The 13,741-nt window shown below is 45.0% G+C and overlaps 1 protein-coding gene across 1 annotated transcript; it reads left to right on the forward strand.

Annotated features, from left to right (window-relative positions):
- The first annotated feature begins 9,929 nt into the window (after positions 1–9,929).
- On the forward strand, positions 9,930–13,186 carry LOC125514925 (apoptosis-inducing factor homolog B-like). Its single transcript, XM_048680299.1, has 4 exons — positions 9,930–10,132; positions 11,294–11,550; positions 11,627–12,078; positions 12,758–13,186. The coding sequence occupies exons 1-4, from the start codon at positions 10,026–10,028 to the stop codon at positions 13,013–13,015; spliced, it is 1,074 nt and encodes a 357-aa protein (XP_048536256.1). The 5' UTR covers positions 9,930–10,025; the 3' UTR covers positions 13,016–13,186.
- The last annotated feature ends 555 nt before the right edge of the window (positions 13,187–13,741 follow it).

Genomic DNA, 13,741 nt, shown 5'->3' on the forward strand with positions numbered 1-13,741 from the left:
TGAAGTTTCATGATCACTATCATAAGCTTCCACTTCAATTGGTGTAGGTGCCATAGGAACAACTTCCTGTGCCCTGCCACACACTAGTTGAAGAGACGGTTCAACAACCTCATCAAGTATCCACCATCCTCCCACTCAATTCTTTCGAGAGGAACTTTTCCTCGAGAAAGGACCCGATTCTAGAAACAATCCCTTATTGCTTTCGGATCTGAGACAGGAGGTATACCCAACTGTTTTGGGTGTCCTATGAAGATGCATTTTCCGCTTTGGGTTCGAGCTTATCAGCCTGAAACTTTTTCACATAAGCGTGGCAGCCCCAAACTTTTAAGAAATGACAGCTTAGGTTTCTCTAAACCATAGTTCATACGGTGTCATCTTATCGGAATTACGTGGTGCCCTATTTAAAGTGAATGTGGTTGTCTTTAATGCCTAACCCATAAACTATCGTGGTAATTCGATAAGAGACATCATGGTTTGCATCATATCCAATAGGGTGCAGTTATGATGTTCGGACACACCATCACACTATGGTGTTCCAGGCTGTATTAGTTGTGAAACAATTTCCACAATGTCTTAATTCTGTGCCAAACTCGTAATTCAGATATTCATCTCTATGATCATATCATAGATATTTTATCCTCTTGTCACGACGATCTTTCAACTTCACCCTGAAATTACTTGAACCTTTCAATAATTCAGACTCGTGATTTATCAAGTAAATGTACTCAACATCTACTCAAATCATCTGTGAAGTAAGAACATAACGATATCCACTACACGCCTCAGCACTCATTGGACTGCACACATCAAAATGTATTTCTTCCAACAAGTTGCTTTCTAGTTCCATTTTACTGAAAACGAGGCTTTCAGTCATCTTGCCCATGTGGTATGATTTGCATGTCTCAAGTGATTCAAAAACAAGTGAGTCCAAACGGTCCATTTGCATGGAGTTTCTTCATGCATATACACCAATAGACATGGTTCGCATGTCTCAAACTTTTCAAAAATGAGTGAGTCCAAAGATCCATCAACATGGAGCCTCTTCATGCGTTTTATACCGATATGACTTAAGTGGCAGTGCCACAAGTAGGTGGTACTATCATTACTATCTTATATCTTTTGGCATGAACATGTGTATCACTATGATCGAGATTCAATGAACCATTCATTTTAGGTGCAAGACCATTGAAGGTATTATTCAAATAAACAGAGTAACCGTTATTCTCCTTAAATGAATAACCGTATTGCGATAGACATAATCCAATCATGTCTATGCTCAACGCAAACACCAATCTCGATGGTAGAGGGAGCGTGCGATGCTTGATCATATCAACATTGGAAACACTTCCAACACATATCGTCAGCTCACCTTTAGCTAGTCTCCGTTCATTCCGTAGCTTTTATTTCGAGTTACTAACACTTAGCAACCGAACCGGTATCTAATACCCTGGTGCTACTAGGAGTACTAGTAAAGTACACATCAACACAATGTATATCCAATATACTTCTATCGACCTTGCCAGCCTTCTCATCTACCAAGTATCTAGGGTAATTCTGCTCCAGTGGTTGTTCCCTTTATTACAGAAGCACTTAGTCTCGGGTTTGGGTTCAACCTTGGGTTTCTTCACTAGAGCAGCAGCTGATTTGCCGTTTCATGAAGCATCCCTTTTTGCCCTTGCCCTTCTTGAAACTAGTGGTTTCACCAACCATCAACAATTGATGCTCCTTCTTGATTTCTACTTTTGTGGTGTCAAACATCGCGAATATCTCAAGGATCATCATATATGTCCCTGATATATTATAGTTCATCACGAAGCTCTAGTAGCTTGGTGGTAATGACTTCGGAGAACTATCACTATTTCATTTGGAAGATCAACTCCCACTTGATTCAAGCGATTGTTGTACTCAGACAATCTGAGCACAAGCTCAACAATGGATCTTTTCTCCCTTAGTTTGCAGGCTAAGAAAATCGTTGGAGGTCTTATACCTCTTGACGTGGGCACGAGCCTGAAATCCCAATTTCAGTCCTTGGAACATCTCATATGTTCTGTGATGTTTCAAAAACGTCTTTGGTGCCTCAATTCTAAACCATTTAGCATTACGCACTGAACTATCATGTAGTCATCAAAACGTGTATGTCAGATGTTCGCAACATCCACAGACGATGTTTGAGGTTCAGCACACTGAGCGGTGCATTAAGGACATAAGCCTTCTATGAAGCAATGAGGACAAACCTCAGTTTACGGACCTAGTCCGCATAATTACTACTACCAACTTTCAACTAAATTTTCTCTAGGAACATATCTAAACAGTAGAACTGAAGCGCGAGCTACGACATAATTTGCGAAGACCTTTTGACTATGTTCAGGATAATTAAGTGCATCTTGTGAACTCCCACTCAGATAGACATCCCTCTAGTCATCTAAGTGATTACATGATCCGAGTCAACTAGGCCGTGTCCGATCATCACGTGAGACGGACTAGTCATCATCAGTGAACATCTTCATGTTGATCGTATCTACCATACGACTCATGCTCGACCTTTCGGTCTCTTGTGTTCCGAGGCCATGTCTGTACATGCTAGGCTCGTCAAGTCAACCTAAGTGTTTCGCGTGTGTAAATCTGTCTTACACCCGTTGTATGTGAACGTTAGAATCTAACACCCGATCATCACGTGGTGCTTCGAAATAACGAACTGTCGCAATGGTGCACAGTTAGGGGGAACACTTTCTTGAAATTATTATGAGGGATCATCTTATTTACTACCGTCGTTCTAAGTAAACAAGATGCATAAACATGATAAACATCACATGCAATCAAATAGTGACATGATATGGCCATCATCACTTTGCTCCTCTTGATCTCCATCTTCGGGGCTCCATGATCATCATCGTCACCGGCATGACACCATGATCTCCATCATCATGATCTCTATCATCGTGTCTTCATGAAGTTGTCTCGTCAACTATTACTTCCACTACTACAGCTAACGGTTAGCAATAAAGTAAAGTAATTACATGACGTTTATGTTGACACGCAGGTCATAAATAAATTAAGACAACTCCTATGGCTCCTGCCGGTTGTCATACTCATCGACATGCAAATCGTGATTCCTATTACAAGAACATGATCAATCTCATACATCACATATATCATTCATCACATCCTTTTGGCCATATCACATCACATAGCATACCCTGCAAAAACAAGTTAGACGTCCTCTAATTGTTGTTTGCATGTTTTACGTGGCTGCTATGGGTTTCTAGCAAGAACGTTTCTTACCTACACAAAAACCACAACGTGATATGCCAATTGCTATTTACCCTTCATAAGGACCCTTTTCATCGAATCCGGTCCGACTAAAGTGGGAGAGACAGACACCCGCTAGCCACCTTATGCAAGTAGTGCATGTCAGTCGGTGGAACCAGTCTCACGTAAGAGTACGTGTAAGGTCGGTCCAGGCCGCTTCATCCCACAATGCCACCGAATCAAGATTGGACTAGTAACGGTAAGCATATTGAACAAAATCAACGCCCACAACTACTTTGTGTTCTACTCGTGCATAGAAACTACGCATAGACCTAGCTCATGATGCCACTGTTGGGGAACGTAGCATAAATTCAAAATTTTCCTACGTGTCACCAAGATCTATCTATGGAGTCATCTAGCAACGAGGGAGGAGTGGATCTACATACCCTTGTAGATCGCGCGTGGAAGCGTTCAAGAGAACGGGGTTGATGGAGTCGTACTCGTCGTGATCCAAATCACTGATGATCCTAGCGCCGAACGGACGGCACCTCCGCGTTCAACACACGTACGGAGCAGCGACGTCTCCTCCTTCTTGATCCAGCAAGGGGAAGGAGAGGTTGATGGAGATCCAGCAGCACGACAGCGTGGTGGTGGAAGTAGCGGGATTCCAACAGGGCTTCGCCAAGCGCTGCGGGAAGAGGGAGATGTGTCATGGGAGGGAGAGGGAGGCGCCAGGGCTTAGGTGCGGCTGCCCTCCCTTCCCCCCACTATATATAGGGCCAAGGGAGAGGGGGGGCGCAGCCTTGGCCCTTCCTCCAAGGAAGGGTGCGGCCAGGGAGGAGTCCATCCTCCCCAAGGCACCTAGGAGGTGCCTTCCCCCTTTAGGACTCTTTCTTTCCCTTATCTCTTGGTGCATGGGCCTCTTGGGGCTGGTGCCCTTGGCCCATATAGGCCAAGGCGCACACCCCTACAGCCCATGTGTCCCCCCCGGGGCAGGTGGACCCCCTTGGTGGACCCCCGGACCCCTTTTGGCACTCCCGGTACAATACCGATAATGCGCGAAACTTTTCCGGCGACCAAAACAAGACTTCCCATATATAAATCTTTACCTCCGGACCATTCCGGAACTCCTCGTGACGTCCGGGATCTCATCCGGGACTCCGAACAACTTTCGGGTTACCGCATACTAATATCTCTATAACCCTAGCGTCACCGAACCTTAAGTGTGTAGACCCTACGGGTTCGGGAACCATACAGACATGACCGAGACGTTCTCCGGTCAATAACCAACAGCGGGATCTGGATACCCATGTTGGCTCCCACATGCTCCACGATGATCTCATCGGATGAACCACGATGTCAAGGACTTAATCAATCCCGTATACAATTCCCTTTGTCTATCGGTACGATACTTGCCCGAGATTCGATCGTCGGTATCCCGATACCTTGTTCAATCTCGTTACCGGCAAGTCTCTTTACTCGTTCCGTAACACATCATCCCGTGATCAACTCCTTGGTCACATTGTGCACATTATGATGATGTCCTACCGAGTGGGCCCAGAGATACCTCTCCATTTACACGGAGTGACAAATCCCAGTCTTGATTCGTGCCAACCCAACAGACACTTTAGGAGATACTTGTAGTGTACCTTTATAGCCACCCAGTTACGTTGTGACGTTTGGCACACCCAAAGCACTCCTACGGTATTCGGGAGTTGCACAATCTCATGGTCTAAGGAAATGATACTTGACATTAGAAAAGCTTTAGCATACGAACTACATGATCTTGTGCTAGGCTTAGGATTGGGTCTTGTCCATCACATCATTCTCCTAATGATGTGATCCCGTTATCAATGACACCCAATGTCCATGGTTAGGAAACCGTAACCATCTATTGATCAACGAGCTAGTCAACTAGAGGCTTACTAGAGACATGGTGTTGTCTATGTATCCACACATGTATCTGAGTTTCCTATCAATACAATTCTAGCATGGATAATACACGATTATCATGAACAAGGAAATAAAATAATAATCAATTTATTATTGCCTCTAGGGCATATTTCCAACACCACTCACTTTCTAGTAAATACAGGCTTCACCGCAAGTCTGTATAAAACCATATACTTTGATCACTTTATCAAAGCATATATTCCAACTCCGAGATGCTTGCACCAGTCCATAGATTGATCGCTGGAGCTTGCTCACTTTGTTAGCACCTTTAGGATCAACAAAACCTTTTGGTTGCATCATATACAACTCTTCTTTAAGAAATTCATTAAGGAATACAGTTTTGACATCCATTTGCCAGATTTCATAAAATGTGGCAACTGCTAACATGATTCGGACAGACTTTTAAGCATCGAAATGAGTGAGAAAATCTCATCGTAGTCAACACCTTGAACTTGTCGAAAACATTTCACGACAATTCGAGCTTTTGTAGATAGTAACACTACTATCAACATCCATCTTCCTCTTGAAGATCCATTTATTCTTAATGACTCATCGATCATCGGGCAAGTCAATCAAAGTCCATACTTTGTTCTCATACATGGATCCCATCTCAGATTTCATGGCCTCGAGGCATTTTGCGGAATCTGGGCTCATCATTGCTTCCTCATAGTTCGTAGGTTTGTCATGGTCTAGTAACATGACTTCCAGAAAGGATTACCGTACCACTCTGGTGCAGACCATACTCTGGTTGTCCTACGAGGTTCGGTAGCAACTTGATCTGAAGTTTCATGATCATCATCACTAGCTTCCTCACTAACTGGTGTAGAGATCACTAGAACTGATTTCTATGATGAACTACTTTCCAATTTGGGAGAAGGTGCAATTACCTCATCAAGTTCTACATTCCTCCCACCCACTTCTTTCGAGAGAAACTCCTTCTCTAGAAAGGATCCATTCTTAGCAATGAATGTCTTGCCTTCGGATCTATGATAGAAGGTGTACCCAACTGTCTCCTTTGGGTATCCTATGAAGACACATTTCTCCGATTTGGGTTTGAGCTTATCAGGATGAAACTTTTTCACATAAGCATCGCAACCCCAAACTTTAAGAAACGACAACTTCGGTTCTTGCCAAACCACAGTTCATATGGCGTCGTCTCAACGGATTTAGATGGTGCCCTATTTAACGTGAATGCAGTTGTCTCTAATGCATAACCCCAAAACGATAGTGGTAAGTCGGTAAGATACATCATAGATTGCACCATATCTAATAAAGTACGGTTACGATGTTCGGACACACCATTACGATGTGGTGTTCCAGGTGGCGTGAGTTGCGAAACTATTCCGCATTGTTTCAAATGAAGACCAAACTCGTAACTCAAATATTCTCCCCCACGATCAGATCGCAGAAACTTTATTTTCTTGTTACGATGATTATTTCCAACAAGTCTGTTGCTCGCTCCATTATTCCGGAGAACAGAGTCTTAGTCATCTTGCCCATGAGGCATGGTTTGCAAGGATCAACTGATTCATAATCAAGTGATTCCAAAAGACCATCGGCATGGATTTTCTTCGTGCGCTTTACACCAATATGACCTAAATGGCAGTGTCGCAAATAAGTTGCACTATCATTATTGCCTCTAGGGCATATTTCCTTCACAAACAAGGTAAGAGGAAACCCAGCTGGGTTGCTTGGGATATCATGACTAGACCTAAACATCTGGGAGGTTTAGGCTTTCGAGATCTAGATATTTTTAACTTGGCACTTCTCGCACGCCAAGCATGGAGGCTGCTAACAGGGGAATCATCGTTGAGTGCCCGCATTCTGAAGGCTGTTTATTACCCGGAGTGTACATTATTAGAGGCAGAACTCGGGCCACGCCCATCACAGATTTGGCAGTCCATAGTGGATGGTCGTGACATACTAGCACAGGGCATTGTTAAAAGGATTGGGGATGGCTAGAACACGGACATCTGGAGACAGAACTAGATTCCGAGAGACGGTTACAAGAGGCCTATAACATCACTGGTGCAAAACCGTCCGACTAAGGTCGCTGAACTAATTGATGCTACTACCGCATCGTGGAAGGAGGATCGGATCCGAACTACTTTTACTGCCTTTGATGCTGATGAGATTCGGAAAATACCTTTGTGCACACGAAAGGTAGAGGACTTTTGGGCCTGGCATGAGGAGAATAGAGGTGTATTTAGTGTAAGGTCTGCTTATCGCATGATCCTCCGTACCAAGCACGAGCGGGAGGTTTGGCTGCATGAAGAGGAGGGACCTTCCACGGCGCAGAATGAGCATAACAAATGGAGGAATATTTGGCACATACATGTACCATCTAAACTCCATTGTTTGTATGGCGTTTGGCAAGACATTCCATGCCAACTACGGAATTACTCAAGCACCGACATATGGCTACTGAGGATACATGCAGACTGTGTGGAGCTACTGATACGTGGAGACATGCACTTCTCTCATGCGCTATGTCAGCTAGCGTCTGGACTCTAGCACCGGAGGAAGTTGTACACCATATGGTGGAAAGGCAAGAAGACAGTCCCAAGAATTGGCTGTTTGCACTGCATGAAATACTAGATGCAAATGGGTTCGTACAAATGATTGTCACCATGTGGGCTATATGGGGAGCACGATGGAAAGCGGTCTACGAGGATATCTTCCAGTCACCGCATTCTGTAAATGGTTTTATCACTAGCTATCTAGCGGAAATTAACTGCATCAACACAAAGCTCCCAAAGCAGGGGGTATTCAGAGCTCCCAGACCGACCCAGTGGCAGCCCCCCCCCCAGTCGGACTCGGTGAAAATAAATGTTGATGCGGCCGTCCCAAGGCATGCTAGGTATGGTGCAGTTGGGGCAATTTGCAAGAGTGAAGATGGAACCTTCATGGGTGCTTCGGTGCTGGTTTTGAAGTACATTTCCTCTCCACAAATCCTAGAAGCTCTTGCAATCAGAGAAGCGATGGCGTTGACGGAGGACCTATACCAGATGCGAATTCATGTGGTATCGGACTGCAAACAGGTGGTGGAGGACCTCAACGAGGAAAATGCATCGGCTCATGGAGCGATTGTGCATGAAATAATTCATCAATCTTCAGACTTTGATTTCTGCAAGTTTAGTCATGTTAGGAGCTCAAATGTTGAAGCTCACAACTTAGCGAAGCATGCTTTATCCCTTGAAGGTGGCCGCCGTGTGTGGTTAGGCCACCCTGGGGATCTTTTTTTCGTCCCTGTAAACACTGTGACGACTTAATAAAAGCTTCGTGAGGTTGTCTCAAAAAAATGTGAGTCGTCCAACCAAATTGCCCGCTTCGGTTGTTTGGAAGTTTCCTTGATTATTCGATCTTTGTTTTTTCCCTTGAAAGCCCACCGTTGTTTCCCTCCGACCCCTCACATCCCCCTACCCTTAAACCCTCCTATATATGGCACTCCGTCCATGCTCCACAGATCCCCAAGGTGAGATCTAGATCTTCCCCAAAGGCGCCTGCTAGATCTTCTCCCTCAACATGCTCTAGCTTCGAGCCGGTGCTCATTGGCAGGCGTCGCCAAGGTCGGCCCCGACCCGAGACGGGGTTTCCATCCAAGCCAACGCATTCCTCCCCCACGTGTACCATGCCCCCATTGCCCTCTTTGATCATACCTTCGATGGCACCTTCGATCCAAAAACATTGGGTGGCCATCCAATTCATGTGAGAAAGCAAAGCACTCACCCGAGTCTTCAAAAGAATTCATCCCTGCGTTGAGGTTTCTCGAATGCATCACGTGTTTTCTACAGCGTAATCATCACATGTAGTAAATGGTTTTTGGAGCGATATTCTATTAATCCGTGGATGGCTTACTCTAGTTTATACCAAACAATGTCCATAATAACCGGTAATTTGGTAGTGTATACAAGCACGAAAAAGGTTCTTGAACATAGCATAGTAAAATGAGCAAAACAAGGGAAATTATCCAGTGAGAATTTGACCCAAAAACTCCTTTATTATGGACATTGTATAGTATAACCTATAACGAATCTAGAAAATAACTCATTCATGATGAATCGGGTAATAAAATACTGCTAAAGCATATACAACAGGTGACGATGGCGTTTTAGAAAACACGGGATGCATCCCAACAACCTCAATGCAGGAAAATGGATGAATTCTATTGAAGACTCAGAGTGTCCGTTTTCCTTACCCGTGGGCAATGGATGGTCGGACGAAACTTTTGGGTCGGAGGCCGCTGGATCCATGTGGATCGAACGCGAGTGACGCGACCGACCGAACGTTTCGGCCGGCGCGCTGGCGTGAAATGTTTTCCTAAATAACTAATGAAGAGGTCGACTAAGAGGGCGGGAGGGACTTTTTCTACCGGGACTAGAAAAAGACTCTACTAAAGAGTCTTTTTTAATTAGTCCCTGGGACTAGAAAAAGTCCTAAAACTTCTTAACCAAACACCCCATAGGACTTCCTAAGAAATCAGTCGACTATCTTTCTCATGAAAAAACGCAAGCGCGTAACCGAAGGATGGAACGCATGATACGGGTTCGTTCGCAAAAGCAACGCGCAATTCCTTTCTTCCCCGCCACGCGCGGGCGAAGAGGGACCCATCGCGGCGGCTGCGGCCCCGCCTCATCACGCCCGTCCAAGCGTCCACGGACGGCCGAGATGCGACGAGAGGGAAAGCCGCGCGACGGAACGCGCATCCCGTCCCCCGGCTAAAACGGGGCGTGAGCTGTGACAGTCGACAGAGCAGCGGTGGAGTCAGTGGGGGGAGCTGGAGGTTCGCAGTTGGTGCGCGAGCGAGACAGCGAGTCGCGGCGATGGCGGAGGCGGGAAAGCCGAGGGTGGTGGTGGTCGGCGGCGGCATCGGCGGCGCCCTCCTCGCCAAGACCATGGAGCCCGACGCCGACGTCGTCCTCCTCGACCCGTAAGCCTCTCTCTCTGTCTCGCGGCCCCCGTTCCTTTTCACGCCCGCCGCTTGTTTGATGAAATGCCTACATGCCAGTATCGGTGCGGTGCGGTGCGGGTGGGACCGGATCTTGGTTTAGCTGTATCTTTGAGTCTGTCAATCGGCGTGATGGAGTGGCCGGCCTGCAGCCGGCGATTGTTGGATCGAGAGGGGAGGGATGAGATTTGGGCTTGGTTTAGTAGCCTGCCCCTGGTGAATCCTAGTGATCGCCCGGTCAAGCTTGGAGCTGGATGTGCTATTCGTGGGGGCCTTGGGGATGTTCTTACTTCTGCTTGTTTGTTCAGGATTGCAGCGTCGTTAGGATATAATCGAGTCATATCATGTTCCATCGTTTCCTTGTTTTATGTTTGGTATATTATGCAATAGGACTTATCTAGGATGCAGAGCCTTAGAGGATCAAGATGAATTATGTCAGAATACTAGTGATCCTCCGGTTAGCGCTGGAACTGGATGGGCTGTTCGTGGGGGGCCTAGGGACGTTCTTACTTATGATTGTTGGTTCAGGATTGCAGATATCTCTGCTCCCCTTTCTCTGGTATGAGAGAAATGCAGCAACGTCAGGATATAATTCAGTCATGTCAAGTTTGGTCGTTTCCTTGTTTTATGTTTTGTGATATGCAGTGGAGTTTATTTATGATGTGGAGCCTTAGAGGATCAAAGTGAATTATGCCAATGGGAGTACCACTGTTGATGACAAAATGACAGTTGAAAACAAAATGCGCCTGTTTGTACCACTGTCTAAGGATTCCTCGGGCTATTTTTTCCTGAACTCTGAATTGACAACAATAGCTGTTGTTTTCGGTTGATTAGTCGTTCATCAGTTTCATAGCTCAATGAGTTAACATTGCAAAGGATCTCCTTTCTTAAAATAGATAGATGTAACATAAAGAAAGTCTCTCATGCCCTCGTTTCTTAAAGGTTTTTGAATACGACAAGCCCTCAGTGTTCTGTTTTCTTAACGTGTGAACCATCTAAGTACAAATTCAGTTAAACTAAAACCACAATAATATGATTTCCTTTATATGGACAAGGCTTCATACCTTTAACTATTATTAGCTACCTCTTCAGAATTGGTAGGTTCATTCATGAAAATGATTTCTTCTGAATTTCTGATGACAGGAAGGACTACTTGGAGATCACCTGGGCTGAATTGAGATCAACGGTTGAACCATCTTTTGCTGAGAGATCATTAATATATCACAGAGATTACCTCACCACTGCTACTATTGTAACATCTTCTGCAGTCAGTATCACTGAGCATGCTGTTCTGACTGCTGATGGTCAATCACTTGCATATGATTATCTCGTTGTAGCTACTGGCCATGTTTTTGCTTCTGCTGGAAGCAGAACAGAGAGGCTTACGGAATTCCAGAGAGGTAACTAAGTTCATACTTGAACGATGGCATGCTCTGCGACCTTATATTTCGTACTTATGCCTTTATCTTGTAACAGATAACGAGAAGATAAAATCTTCTGAGTCTGTGTTGATAATTGGAGGTGGTCCAACTGGTGTTGAACTTGCTGCGGAGATCGCAGTAGACTATCCAGAGAAGAAGGTGACACTTGTTCACAGAGGATCACGATTACTTGATTTCATTGATCAAAAGGCTTCGAAGAAGTGCCTTGATTGGCTGACTTCCAAGAAAGTGGATGTGCTTTTCCAGCAATCAGTTGACCTAAAATCATTATCAGACACAGAGAAGTTCTACAAAACATCAGCTGGAGAAACAATTACAGCTGATTGCCACTTTGTGTGTATCGGTAAGCCACTGAGTTCATCGTGGCTACATGATACCATCCTGAAGGAATCTTTGGACACCAAAGGAAGAATAATGGTGGAAAAGGACCTGAGAGTGAAGGGTTACAATAACATTTTTGCAATTGGTGACATCACTGATATTCCTGTAAGTCTGCAATTCAAACTTCATGCTCGTTATGCTTCTAGATTCTCCTTCATTTGAGAATGTTGTTCTGTTTTCTTCAGGTTGGCAATTTTCATTTTCCCCACCAGTGTTAATTAACTTGCACATATTTGCAATCATTTGACCTGAATCAAGATGCGACCGAAATTTGCAGAGTGATTTCTGCATGGCTGCATTTGTTTGTAGACTGTTTAGTCTGTTAGATTTAGCTCAGCAATTCATTTCTGATGTCTGATGAGTATGTATCGTGACTTCCTTCCATGTCCAAAAGCCTGTGTTTTTATCTGATGCATTTCTAGCATACCCCAGAATCATCTGTGCGTTGGGATGTTCAATTCAAATCCGTGTAGAACAAAATTATGCATAAGTAAATCTTAATCGTCTTATGTATAGATGCACTCAATAAAATAGTATCCAATACACTTTATCTAGCAGTCTGAACCGTGAACGCACTCTAATGCTTGGTCTTAAGATATACTATCATCTTATTTGATTGAAAGGTGTTTGTTTCCATGTGAAATAACTTGTTCATCAGTGTGTATATATAGTGATCATGTTTCTCCAGTTTCTGCATAATTCATCCAACATCGCCAACTTTTAATGCAACTCAGTATCTTGAAAACACTACGAGATTACTGAAATACCTACCATTGATGTCCAGGAAATCAAACAAGGGTACCTCGCCCAGAAGCACGCGCTGCTGGTAGCCAAGAACCTGAAGCTGCTGATCAAGGGGGCGCCTCCGAGCAAGCTCGCCACCTACAGCACCGGCTTCCCGCTGGCGATCGTCTCCCTCGGAAGGAAGGAAGGGCTGGCTCAGCTACCGTACCTGACGCTCACCGGGTGCATACCAGGGATGCTCAAATCCAAGGACCTGTTTGTCGGCAAGACGAGGAAGCAGATGGGCCTAAATGCTTGAGCCGATCTCGAGACAGAACAAATAAACATGTGGCTGCACATATGTGTTGTATTGTCTTGTCTTGTGTTTTGTATGTGCGAGTAAATGTTGGTGATGTGCTGCGAATGGTGATGAACATTTTAACAAAAGTGTAAATGTACATGTACGGAAAGGCCTGTTTGGCCTGTGTTCTGGAGTGTGTTTTTGTTTCTGGTGATGTACACAGGTAGTAATTTCGTTGGAGGACGTTTTGCATGGTCCCAAGCCCCAGGCGGGCAGGATGTAACATGACGGTGCTTTCTCGGAAAGTAAAAGAGAAAGCAGCCTGATCCTGAGACTGAAGGACCTTTGCCAGGCACACAGTAGTTGCCTTGAGGATGGGAACAATTTGGTGGTTTCTTCCTCCCTTTCCGCCGTCTCGCCTCGCCATGTCCCGTCTTTCATGAGGCACCAACAGGAGGAGACATGTCATGTCGTTCTGAAATTTTGGTTTCTGGGAGTCCGTGATCGATGACCCAGACGACCCAGTCCGGTCATCTTTTTTCTTTTCTTTTCCTGATGGACAGCACCGGTTCCATGGGGGTACCGGGGCACTGTCCAGCCATTGCACTTCCCGTCTCTTCAACGTTGCGTGGGTGTGAATACACTCGCACAGGTTAGAGAAGGAATCAACTGTAATTTGCAGGAATACTGCTCGTACGTGTGGACTTCACTGGTGTACTCGTGGTAGGTATGGTGACTTGATGG

The sequence above is a fragment of the Triticum urartu genome, chromosome 6 (genome assembly GCF_003073215.2).
Source record: "Triticum urartu cultivar G1812 chromosome 6, Tu2.1, whole genome shotgun sequence".
NCBI lineage: Eukaryota > Viridiplantae > Streptophyta > Magnoliopsida > Poales > Poaceae > Triticum > Triticum urartu.

Bases quoted from the DNA above. Each gene is read 5' to 3' on its own strand.
- LOC125514925 (XM_048680299.1), top strand. From the start codon at position 10,026: ATGGCGGAGGCGGGAAAGCCGAGGGTGGTGGTGGTCGGCGGCGGCATC. The intron at 10,133-11,293 runs GTAAGCCTCTCT...TTCTGATGACAG, and splicing joins GACGTCGTCCTCCTCGACCC to GAAGGACTACTTGGAGATCA. The intron at 12,079-12,757 runs GTAAGTCTGCAA...ATTGATGTCCAG, and splicing joins GTGACATCACTGATATTCCT to GAAATCAAACAAGGGTACCT.